The following is a 12,878-nucleotide window of genomic DNA, read 5'->3' as shown; positions in this document are numbered from 1 at the left end:
TGTGCCCCTTAATGGCACAGGGCCCTTCTGGGCTTCAGTGACTTCCTCTCCTCTTCTCTGAGGCAGGTGGGAAGAAAGGGAAAGATCACTGTGGTGACTCAGATATTTGTGTCAGAACCATCCTGACAAAAATGGCCTTTGTCACTGTACCCAGGAGGAAGCAGTGGGTGGGGAGCCTGGGCCAGGAGACAGCAGTTGAGGGCAATGAGCAGCATTTGCACCAGGAAATCTTTTGTGTGAATCTGAAGAGAGAACTTTGCTCTCACGTGTAAACAAGGGGTTCTATGGAAAGTAACCTCACAGGGCGACCTGATTGTTAATTCCTAACAGCAAGTGATGGTGGGTAGTCACAGCCCCAGCCCTGTACTTCTTTAGTAAAAAGCTTATTTTTATCTTAAGCAAGCCCTTCCATTGTTTCTATGCCTTTAGGTTAACACACCATTGAAATGCCCCCTTTCAGACCTCTCCTTCTAAAGTAGATCACCCATAAGAAAGCACATAATCTTAACTATCCGTGTGATCTTTCTTATGGTCGCTTTTTAATTTCTTTTTAAAAAGATTTCATTTATTTATTTTTAGAGAGAGGGGAAGAAAGAAAGAGAGGGAGAGAAACACGGATGTGTGGGAGATACATCAATTGGTTGCCCCTCGAATGCCTCCAACTGAGGACCTGGCCTGCAACCCTGGCATGTGCCCTGACTGGGAATCAAATTGGTGACCTTTTGGTCACCAATCTACTCAATCTACTGAGGCCGGCACTCAATCTACTGAGTGTACAAGAGAGAAAGAGTCAGACCAGCTAGCACTCACGCCTTAATTTCCAATGCACAAAAGAAACTGCAAAACTGTTATTCTTTGGAGCATTTGAGATCCTGCTCCCCAGCATATGTAGTCAGTTTGACTCAAATAAACTCATACAAATTCTCCACATGTTTGGATGTTTCTTATCTCAACACCTGATTAATGCTAGGTTTGTAGGCAGTCAAGCCTGGTGGGTTGGGTGGGGGTAGGGAGGCCTCAGCCTGCTTTTTCTGTTGCACTCCACATCTGCCAGAGGCCCACAGGTCCCCAAGTACACCCAGAAGCTCACTGCTGTCACACCCATGATTTTCTACATTTTATTCATTCAAGAGCCACAAGAGAGAAAGAGTTCAATATGAGAGTATATGTGGGCTAGGACTAGAGGGGCTGTTGGGAATGGAGGTAGCTTTCCAAGTTATCACTGTTCCTCATTTGATGACCTCGCCGGTTCTCCCTCACGTCTACTTCTCTATAGTTCTGCACCATTCTCCCTTTATTTATACCTGGTCAATTCTCTCTACATTTGTGGAAGGAACCAACTGGTTGCTTACCTGCCTCCAGCTTATTATTTATCTTTATATATTTATTAAGTAAATTCCTGACTCTAGAAATTTGGCATTCTTTTAACTCCTCCAACCTTTCCCTTTTGGGGATACAGCTTATTGCTTCTGAGAGCCTAGACATTGGAAAACAAGAAGCTTCCAAACTGTCCTCAGGGGCAAGGCAGCCCCAAGCAACATTCACTCACTCAGTTAATATTTACTGAGTGTGTATTTACCTACTCTGCTCCAGGCACTTTTTTAGGTACTGAGGATAGAGCAGTGAATAACAACAAATAATATTAATGTCCCAGGGGAGTTTATATTTTAGTAGGGAAGATGGACAATAAATTGGATGAATAAGTAAATTGGAAAGCATAAACAGAAGTCTCTAATTGTTAAGGATCAAAGATCTAAAGGAGATAAAGGCAGAAGCCATAAGGCTTTCTTGAGAAAGTCAAGCAAGAGAGCAGCAGAGTGAGTACAAATGCCCTGAGGCAGAGTGTGCTGGAATGATAAAAAAGACTGGCTGGAAATGAGTGAGCTAGAGAGAGGGCAGGGTTAGAGAGATAATGAGATATCTGATAGGTTAAGGCTTTGTGGGCCACATTGAGAACTGAGGTTCGTAGTTAGAAGGAAATGGAAAGCCAATGGAGGGACCTGAGTAAGAATGTGACACAGTCTGACATAGTTTCAAAGGATCCCTCTGGCTGCTGTACAGAGAATAGGCTGTAGCAGGGGCAAGGGTGGAAACAGGTAGACCAGTTAGGGGAGTGCCACAAAATTCAGGAGGCAGAAGATGATGGTTTTTTGGACCAGGGAATGACCAGTGATGACAATGAGAAATGGCTGGACACAAAATCCTGTTTACTCTCTTAAGTGGAGCAATAGAAAATTCTCTCTCACTTTTTATTGATAAATATATAGAAAAATAAGACATTATTACAATAATTTTACTTTACAAAGGACACTTGAGGTATTGAGACTTCTGGCTCTGTCTTAGATGCACAGATTCCGTGTGCCCCGGAACTTCCCAGTCTAGGATCTCATTTGTCATTCATCTATGAGATTATACGTTCGGAGTCCATTTTCATGATCTTGTATGGAACAATTCATAGTAAGTAGAGTAACCGAGCCATCTTGAAGAGAGCTAGTATCTGTAGAGTTCAGTCTATCCATGGCTACCTTTGCCCTGAGCATTAATTTCAGGTCGGTCAGCCATCACCTGACCAGCAGGATCAGTTTCATATTGTTCATTTGATGAAGCCAAGATGACATCATATAGAAAGCACCTACTGAAACTGCTTTCCTTAGAAGGGGCTGCCAGTATGGCCAGTGCTTCAAGTTTCATACACTCCTCTATGGATACTTGGTCTATTTGAACACTGATGAGAAGCTTTGTAAGTTAGAGCATGGGGTATGGAGAAGCAATGAGGCTCTTGAAAGCCATGCCAATGAGCTTGGACTTGATTTTGTGTATGCAAAAGGGGAATCATGAGAGGTTTTAAAGCCTAAGAGAGAGATGATCAGATTTCTGAAGATGAATTTGGTAGTACCTGAAAGATAAAACCTTCTCTTGGGACGGCCAACTGAGGAAAGGAAACTAGAATGGCGGTAATGGTTCTGTTGACACCTGATGGAGTTGCAAACAAAAGGAATAGAAATGAGAGATAGTTCAGAGGATTTGGGCCCTCAGAGAATGACAGTCTGAGATATGATGAAGTCAGCTTTGACTGAGGAAGAAGTGTGTGTGAGTGCAAGGCACATCCTGCCTCAGGACATCCACCCTGCCTCTTGGGCTGAGAGTTCTGCAGCCCCAGTCTTCAGGGGAATTTCCTGCTGTCTGGGCATTGAGCCCCTGACTAATTTCCAGAATCCTTGGGGCTTACTTGTAGTTTGTAGCTTCCTCAGCTTTATAGTCCTTAACCAGAACAAGAAAAAAGTATTCTTTTTTCTTCAACAGAACATGATAAATATGTAAATGAGTATACTTTGCCTGCTGAAACATACACATAACCTGTAATCCAAGCAGTAGAGACTTTGAGATTATTTCCAGAATTCCTGTTATCCCAGGCGTTGCTATGATATGCTTACAGCTTCTAGAAACTTAATTGGTAATTCAAGCATCCCAATTTTAAAGATGGCCTAAAAAAAACCCTTCACATTGGAGGTGGCTAATTTGACTGTTAATTCTGAGTTAGATGTTCTCTGGTGAGATAATTAGCTTTTCCAAAAAGGTCAAACCTGTACGGTTAACTAAAACGAACAATTTTTTTTGTCATAAAGAATCCATGGCTCTAAATTGTTAACAATGGTTATTTTTGAGATTTAGGAGCAGGAGGTAAGTTATCATCTTTTTACTCTATATATTTCTGTAACTTTTAAATTAAAAATATATATATGTTTTTAATTTCATAACAAAACAGAGAACCTGGTTAGATGTACATGGGAACTGCTACATAATCAAAGGAGTCACTCTGAACTGTCTGATTTTAAGTGAATTTGGAATAGACCATCTGACTTCATCCAATTACCAGGCACCAACTTGGCACGTTGAAGCTGCCTGGCAGTACATTAGAAATAATCTACCTGCAAAAGCCTTCCCTGGGGCAGTGACCTTTCAGGTTGAGCAGGCTTTCCCTGCAACACAGGGAAAATCTCAACATCCCTTCCACTTTCCCATAAACAAATGCAGTTCCTCTATTCTGTTGTGTTTTTAATATTTTCATTTTTCCAAAACTACCCATTTTACATCCTCTTTGTAAAAACATTTTTCAGACAATAAATGTATAAGCCTTACTCTGTTTGGAGTTTGGTTATGTCTTTTTGGATTTGTTTTACACTCATATACACACACTTAATTTCAACTCCTATTTTTCATTTTTTGAGATATAATTCACATACCATAATATTACAGTTTTAAAGTGTACAATTCATGGTTTTTAATATGGTTATAAAGTTGTACAACAATCATCACTATCTAATTCCAGAACAATTTATTGCCCCCAAAAGAAACCATATACCCACTAGCAGTCACTTCTCTTTCCGTACTCCTCCCGTCCTCACCACCACTAATCCACTTTTTGTCTCTATAAGTTTGCCTATTCTGAACATTTCATTGAAATGGAATCATACAACATGTGACATTTTGTGCCTGACTTCTTTAACTTAATATAATATTTACAAAGTCTATCCATGTTGTAGCATATACCAGTACTTTATTCCTTTTTATGACCAAATAATATTCCACTCTATGGACACAAACCACATTTGTTTATCTATTTATCAGTTGAATGGGCATTGCATTGTTTCCAGTTTTCCTGATACGAATAATGCTGATATGAGAATTCACATATAAGTTTCTGTATAAACATATGTTTTCAATTATTTTGGGTCTATACCCAGAAGTTACTAGATCACATGGTAACTCTATGTTTACCATTTCTCTTTTTGGACAAACTGTCAAAATGTTTTCACAGTGGCTGCACCACTTTACATCCCCACTGGCAAAGCACAAGTATTCCAATTTCTCCACACTCTCTCACGCTTGTTATTTTTCTTTCTTTTTCATTCTAGCCATTCTCATGAGCATGAAGTGGTAACTTCTTTTGGTTTTGATTTTTATTTTTCTAATGGCTAATGATGTTAAGCATCTTTCCATGTGCTTGGTGGCCATCTGCATATCATCTTTAGACAAATGTCTATTCACACTTTTTGCCCACTTAAAAAATTGAGTTGTCTTTTTATTGTTGAGTTACAAGAACTCTTTATATATTCAAGATACTCATATCAGAACATATCAAATCTCATATCATAATATATAGTATACAAATATTTTCTCTCATTCTGTGAGTATTATTATTTTATTTTTGGAATCAAAATAAATTTCTAAATATACTGTTCTGTAACCTGCTCTATTTCTTTCACAGTGTGTTGTGGGCATCTTTTAATGTTAAGACAAAGCTATCCCATTGTGGTTGTACCACTGTTTATTTGACCAGTCCTCCCCTGAGCTGTAAAGGGTCTGAAGTTCATAAGTGGGTGAAGACTAAGCTGCAACAGTTCTTGTCTGCTGCTGGATGATGTGAAAAATGCAAGCAGGCACAGGAAATGTCTCTAACCTGCTTACACTTCCTCTCTGAACCCTGTGGTTTCACAACCCCTATCACCCCTCCTTTACCACCACCGAGTGTCATCAGCCTGGTGCCTCTGCGAGAATGTTCCACTGCAAGAGGCCTCGGAGCATAATTATTTCCCTCTTTCACCCTGTCTAGGTTGCCAGCAAATCCCAAAGGTCCTCTGAGACTGAGTCTGGGTCAGGATCTGACAACTGTTTGAAGGATGAACTCCTGCATCATCATAATGAGGCTGCTGCTGTCTGGGCCTTTTCTCTTTGGTAAGCAAAGGAGGAGAGGAGGGGAAGCAACATGTGTCTGTGACCAGGGAACCGCAATGCTTTATGGACCAAGAACAAAGGAGGAGCTGCTGTAAGGGTGCAATTGTCCACATGTAATGTGGAGCCCAGAAATCCTAGGGAGAGATGGGGAAAAAGAAAGAAGAAAGAAGGAAAGAAAGGAAGGAAGGAAGGAAGGAAGGAAGGAAGGAAGGAAGGAAGGAAGGAAGGAAGAAAGAAAGAAAGAAAGAAAGAAAGAAAGAAAGAAAGAAAGAAAGAAAGAAAGAAAGAAAGGAAGAAAGGAAGAAAGAAAGAAGAGTCCAAAGCATAGGCAAGGTATGGAGACAAAGACACAGAAGGGAGACAAAGATGGCAATAGTGAAAGATGGGGGAGTGAGCCCCTAAAGAAGGCAGATGGTAATGGGTGTCTAGAGCTGGGCTGGGGTCTGGTTCCTCCTATGGCAGCTCTCTGTGCCATCTTAGGCAAGTCTTTTCCCCTTTCTGGGCCTCAATCTCTTCATCTGAACAAAGGGTGGGGCCTCATCTCTGACATCCTAAGATGCTGTGTAATAAACCTGATGTTTAGAAGGAGATCAGGGTCTGAAAGTATAATTTGGGGCTTGCAGATGATGACTAGGCTGCCTGAGATGGGGGAATCTGAGATGTAATGGTTAAGGAAGACACTGGACTCTGGTGGGGTGAGGAGTGTGGGAGCATTAGAGGAATGAGGAAGCAGCTTCACAGGGATCAGAGGATCTTGAAACCATTAGTCTGTGGGAGGAAGCCTGAGGCTAATTATTTGAGTTCTCTGGGTGCCTGTGCCCCAGACCCAGGGGAGAAATGAGTGTATGGGGAGATGCACCCCACCTTGAAGCATCCCCAACTCCTCAGAGAGGTTCTTCAGCCTGCTCCTTTCTCAGGGGCCTCTGCCTTTTCATCCTTCCAACTTTGTTGAAAGGCCAAACAGGAAGTGTGTCCTTCCCAGGCCCTCGGACTGCCAGAGCTCTGGGTCGAAGGGAGTCACTGCTTCCATATTTCCCTGACCCAAGGCCCTCAAGGGGAAGTCCAGGGAGGCTGGTTGCAGCTGTGTCTTGGATGTGAGCTGCCTGGTTAGGAGGGAGCTTGGTTCTTGGAGGTTGGCCTGTCCCTTTGGGGCAAGTGGGTGATAAACAATCTGCACACTGGGCATGGAGTTGGGGGGATCCCTGGCTGAAATTGGCTAAAGTGCCTCTTGTTTCCCTCAGCCCTGGCCTCCAGCTACAACCTGGATGTGCGGCATGTGCAAAATTTGTCTTTCCCACACGCCGGGAGGCACTTTGGGTATCGTGTCCTGCAGGTTGGAAACCGGTGAGCTGATTCCCCAGGTCCTCCCTGCCCTTCAGAGCCCCGGAAGGGGCGCCCCCGTGCCAGCTCTGGGGCTGGCCAGTGAAACCAACAGATCACAAGGAGAACCATAGTGGGATTTCTCAGAAATAGGAGCAAACCCATCAGATAATAGGATGAGGGCCATTTACAGTTAAAATGCCATGTGTGAAATAGAAAGGGAAACACCGCAGCCCCTAAAACACTTGGTGATACTTCCTAGATTCCTGAGTGTCTCTCTAACTAGACAATGAATTTCTTCCCGGTCCTCCCACCCCAAGCTTAGCACATAGTAACTCTTGAATTGATGACTGATTGAATAGTTATAACATTCTGGCATATTCTCTGGGCCTCAGTTTTTCTAGACTTCAGATGGAACAAATCCTTAACTTTCTAGAATTCTGACATATTGGATGATTTGCCAGGGATTTGATAGGGAAGAAATTGGCAGGGACATGAAGGAGAATGGCTGTATTGCTTTGAGATCCCTGGTAGGGGGTCAGAAACCCCTTATTCAGTAGGAGTGGGAAGGTAAAGACCTAGGTAACTCCGTCTCACAAGTGAGATTTCTCATCAGGGTTGTTGTGGGAGCTCCAGCTGAGGGGAACAGCACAGGAAACCTCTATCAGTGCCAGCCCGACACTGGAAACTGCCTGCCAGTGAGCCTGAGTGGTGAGTAACTGGTGAGGGAGCTGGAGGGAGTTGTGTCTCAAGGAAACTGAGGTTGGCCCCACCACACCTGGATTGCCTAAATCCCTCCAGACCAATCATCTTACGGTGTCTACAGGTTCCAACTACACTTCTAAGTACTTGGGAATGACCTTGGCGACAGACCCCACAAATGGAAGCCTTTTGGTAAGAGTTTTGTGTAGTGTGGTGTCAGAGCCTACGAAGCTCAATGCTAGTAAACAGATTGAAAAGACGAAAGGGAAAAATGGATGAAAGATCCTGTAGAAGATTAAAGGCATCAGAGAGATTCAGATTCAATTAGTGTTTACTGAGAACAAATTATGAGCTAGTTATTTTCAAGACCTGACTTACCTATGTTTTCTTCCAAATATTATATACCTATTAACAACTGATATTCAAGATGAATTTTTGGTGGTGCACAAACTTAATGTTTTGATTGTTATATATTTATTTAATAGATTAGTAGAAACAATATACAAGCACATCAAATTCATGATTTCTTAGATTGTATTGCTCAGGGTAAGGCTAAAGTTTTTTTTAAGTAAATTTAAAGTAAATAAAATTTTAAGTAAACAACAGTATGAATGGTATACCATAGCAGAAATTGTGAAGTGGTACACAAATGCCTAAAGTTTGGAAAGCATTTCTTTTATTTCTTTTTTTTTTTTCTTTTTACCAATGTATGGTTGCTTCTCGTGTGTCCCCTGCTGGGAACTGGCTTGCAACCCAGGCATGTGCCCTGACTGGGAATTGAACTAGCAACCCTTTGGTTCGCAGGCCAGTGCTCAATCCACTGAGTCACACCAGCCAGGGCACATTGCTTTATTTCTTAGCCCTCAAGACAGGTGAGTTAAGAATTAGTGTACACATTTTACGCATGAGAAAACAGGGCCAAGGGGGAGAGACTTGGCCAAAGTTACATGATTTTAAAGAGGTAGAGCCAGGATTTGAATCAAATTCCCATTTGATTCCAAGTCTATTGCTCTTTACAAGTCATCCCAGCAGCATGTGACAGCTACGTGAGAAATAAAAGACTGAGAGAAATATTGATTGTATTTAATTGGAGCTTGTTTACTTCGCTGCTGTTATATGCCACACACTGTGCTAGGTTATGATGGGGGAAGGGGAGTGAGATATAAAGATGATTGTGACATGAGCTCTGAATTTCAAGAAATTACAGTCTGGCAGGAAAGGTAAGTCATAAATGAAAGGCACATCATTGTATATTCTGGGGATAGTGAGTAATTTGATTTGGTTAAACACAGAATGTGAGATTGGAATGGAAGGGGATGGGCCTGGAAAAGCAGGATAGTGCCCGGCTCTAAACAACATGAATGCCAAACTAAGAATTTTAGATTTTATCCTCTAGGCAGTGAGCATCCATTGGTATAGAACATTGGTTGTAGAGATGGAGATTTGATATGAGAAACCTGGAGGCAGAAGTACCTTGGCTCAATAACCAGTTGGATGTAAGGTGTGAGGTCAGGAGATGATGACCCTGAAAGTTTTTGTTCTTGACTGTTGATACCAAAAAAACATAGCAAGAGGAAACTGTGACCCTTTTATTTTTGTTTCCTTCAGGCTTGTGACCCTGGGCTGTCTCGGACATGTGACCAGAATATCTATCTAAGTGGCCTGTGTTACCTCTTCCATCAGAATCTGAAGGGTCCTGTGCTGCAAGGGCGTCCTGGTTACCAGGGTAAGGAACTGGGGATCCAGTGGGTAAAAATACCTCCAACTGGCTGCGCATACACGGGAACCAGCACAAGCAGGCCAGCCATCAGAGACACCTTACCAAGTCCCTTTGTGTCTGGCTTCTGTAGAATGTCTGAAGGGCAATGTGGACCTGGTATTTCTGTTTGATGGCTCAATGAGCTTGCAACAATACGAATTTCAGAAAATTCTGGAATTCATGAAGGATGTGATGAAGAAACTCAGCAACTCTTCCTACCAGGTAAATATAACAGTTAAGATTCCTGGTTATAGGCAATAGATGTCTACCCAAACCAGCTTAAGGCATAAAAGGAACATTTAGTAAGAAGTGTCTCCAGAAGCTAAGGGGATGGCTATAATTGGACCTCTGGAAGGGACAAGAACCAAGAAGTAGAAAGCTTCTGAAATTTTCTCTAGTTCTCATTTCTGTTTCTTTTTGGCTTTTGCTTCCCTCTTCTCTTTCTTTCTGTAGAATGACTCCTTTGGCTTCTTTGGATCACGTGGGCCTGTGGAAAGGTCTTAAGTTCACATGTTCAAGTTTCAGGAGGTTTCTTTTTTTCTCTTAACCTTTCTCTCAACTAACCTCTCCCACTGCAAATCCTAAATTCTCAGAGAAAAAGTTATTACTGGCCATTATTACTGGCCTAGCCTCAGTCAGGTGGCTGTCTTTGGCCAAGCCAATTGTATCCTATTTAGCAGGGTCACTCAGCAGAATAATGGCTACTGGGAACCCTTCCTATTGGTGAGGCAGGCAGACCCAGAGAAACTGAGCCCAGTGACAGTACTACATAAAGGGTCAGAGGTTTATTTAATTTTATTTTGGTGTTTGTTTATTTTCAAAAGAATGATTTGAGCCCTGGCCAGTGTGGCTCAGTTGATAAGAGCATTGTCATGTAGGCTGAAAGGTTGCAGGTTCAGTTCCTGGTTAGGGCAGATACCCAGTTTGTGGGTTTGATCCCTAGCAGAAGGCAACCGATTGATGCTTCTTTTTCATATCGATATTTCTCTCTCTTCCTCTCTCCCTCTCTCTCTGAAAGCAATGGGGAAAAAAAAACAACCTTGGGTGAGGATTAAAAAAAAGAAAAATGATTTGAGGCCAGGGATGTGGAGTGTGGTTGCCCAGGTCCCAGATGGGAAGTAGTGATTGGAGACCCTGTCCAATCTACCCTGTCCAGGTAGCTCAGTAGGTTAGAGTGTGTTCCCAAATTACCAAGGTTGCAGGTTTGATCTCTGGTCAGGGCACACACATGAAGAACAAATGAATGCATAGATAAGTGGAACAACAAATTGATCTTTCTCTCTCTCTAAAATCAGTAAATAAAAATTAAAAAAAAAGAAGTAATGATTGGAGCAGACAGGTGAGAAGGGATATATACTGTTCCATTTCTTTTTTATTCTTACAGTTTGCTGCTGTTCAGTTTTCCACAACCTACAAAACAGAATTTAATTTCTTGGATTATGTGAAGCTGAAGGACCCTGATGTTCTGCTGGCCAACGTGAAACACATGCGCCTGTTGACCAACACCTTTGGTGCCATAAACTATGTTGCGTGAGTTCCCTTTTGTAGGCGAGAGCCCGTCCATCAGTTGTTCTGTGTGCACTAGCTTCTTTAAGTTGATATGTAGAGCTCAACAGGTGGGTCAGCAAGGGGAAGGTTATTGTAAGAATTCAGCCCTGGCTGGGGCTCAGCAGACTGAGCTCAGGCCTGCAAACCAAAGGGTCACCAGTTCAATTCCCAGTCAGGGCACATGCCTGGGTTGCAGGCCAGGTCCCTAGTAGGGAACACTCAAGAGGCAACCACACATTGATGGTTCTCTTCCTCTATTTCTCCCTCCCTTCCCCCTCTCTGAAAATAAATAAATAATCTTAAAAAAAAAAGAATTCAAGTGGAGCAACTTAAGTCCAGGTTATGAACTATAAGTAACAGAAATTGACTTTATACTGACTAAATAAATCCCAAAGGGATATTGCAGGGATAGCTCATCAGCTTCTGGGGCAGAGAGTATTGCCAGCCTCACAATGGACTAGAACTAGGACTTGGAAAGTTATTGTGAACCATGGAAGCCTCCGCAGAATCACCTCATAGATGGGGACCAGCTTTGAAGTCAGTGTATGAACAAATAGTCAAAATTATCCTTGAGGAATTTCTTGAATTGTTCATAAAATTCAATATATTCATGTCCCACACTGAAAATGAGCATATCTTAATTTCCTAAATTTACTACAGAAATTTATTCCCCTGAAGTTGGATCAGATTAATGTGTTTAAATTGAGACCTAAATAAACATAGCTGGATTATGTGGAGGGGCCATACTGTATATTTTTAAAATAACTATTTTTAAACATTACACTAGCCATGAAAACTGAGGCCAATTTGAAGAATAAGAGAATTATGGCTCCTATGCCATGTACCCGCTGTGTGTATTCTCAAGTTAAATGAAATAGCCAGAAGAATCTTTTGTACTATTACACTTATTTCTCTCATTTTCATTTCTTTGCCCAGCATGTATAGTTGAATTTGCATAGGTTAAACATGCCTGTGGCATATACCTCAAAGCTCTGCATGTGTGTTTCCAGATCTTTCCTTCTGGGGCTCCCTTGACCTGTCATGTTCATTTCATTCTTTTCTCTTTGTAGACAGCTTAGGTGGGTACACAGTTAAATGATGTTCCCTGAAAAAATGGCAGCCTCGGTTCCTCTACCTGAATCCCAGCCTCCAGTTGAGAAAATGACTGGCTAAGCCTGGGTTAGATGTCCACGGGTCCACCCAGCTATGGCCTTGATCTACTTTATGGCGCAGAGTCACACGGCACAAACATAGATTCTAGGGCCTCTCCATGGGAAAGGGGCAGTTGTTAGAGAAAAGGTCACCACAGGATGGGAAGACATCCTGAAAGGTGTCAAATGTGGAAGCAAAAGGGAGAAATCATGGAAATGTATTTCATAAATACTTCTTGACCATCTAGCTGTGTGCCAGGCAGTGTTCCAGATTAGGAGTTGGCAATTTTTTTTCCGTAAAGGGCCATATAGTAAATATTTAGGTTTTTCTAGCCACATACAGTATTGGTTGCATACTGTTCTTTGTTTGTTTTTGTAACCCTTTAAAGGCAAAAATATTTTTAAAAAAATTTTAGCTCATGGACAGCATAAAAAAACAAGCTGTTAGCTGGCTTTGGCTGGCAGGTGGTTGTTTGCCACGTTCCAGGTGCTGGGACATAGCAGCGAATGGAACAAAGAAAAATCTCTGCCCTCTTGGAAATTAATACTCTAGTAAGTGAGAGAAATGCAATAAACAAGATAAATAAGTAAATTAGCTAATACAGTAGGAGATATAAATTTGATTAAATAATAAAGCAATATTCAATAGAAAGATCAGGGAA

General features: G+C 41.9%; 1 protein-coding gene across 4 annotated transcripts in view; it reads left to right on the top strand.

The window, feature by feature from the left end:
• The first annotated feature begins 5,504 nt into the window (after positions 1-5,504).
• Positions 5,505-12,878, top strand: part of ITGAL (integrin subunit alpha L) — a 48,044-nt gene continuing 40,670 nt past the window's right edge. For 2 of the 4 annotated variants that reach the window (XM_037134324.2, XM_037134322.2), the window contains exons 1-7: positions 5,505-5,736; positions 6,978-7,080; positions 7,673-7,767; positions 7,883-7,950; positions 9,367-9,484; positions 9,609-9,739; positions 10,902-11,047. In XM_037134324.2, coding sequence (XP_036990219.2) covers positions 5,682-5,736; positions 6,978-7,080; positions 7,673-7,767; positions 7,883-7,950; positions 9,367-9,484; positions 9,609-9,739; positions 10,902-11,047 — 716 coding nt within the window. In that variant the 5' untranslated portion in view covers positions 5,505-5,681. The remainder of the gene's footprint in view (positions 5,737-6,977; positions 7,081-7,672; positions 7,768-7,882; positions 7,951-9,366; positions 9,485-9,608; positions 9,740-10,901; positions 11,048-12,878) is intronic. The other 2 variants (XM_037134325.2, XM_037134323.2) reach the window with 1 other exon arrangement.

The sequence above is a fragment of the Artibeus jamaicensis genome, unplaced genomic scaffold, assembly GCF_021234435.1.
Source record: "Artibeus jamaicensis isolate MK-2021 breed Jamaican fruit bat unplaced genomic scaffold, CSHL_Jam_final contig_700, whole genome shotgun sequence".
NCBI lineage: Eukaryota > Metazoa > Chordata > Mammalia > Chiroptera > Phyllostomidae > Artibeus > Artibeus jamaicensis.
This window is presented reverse-complemented; position numbering and strand designations above follow the sequence as displayed.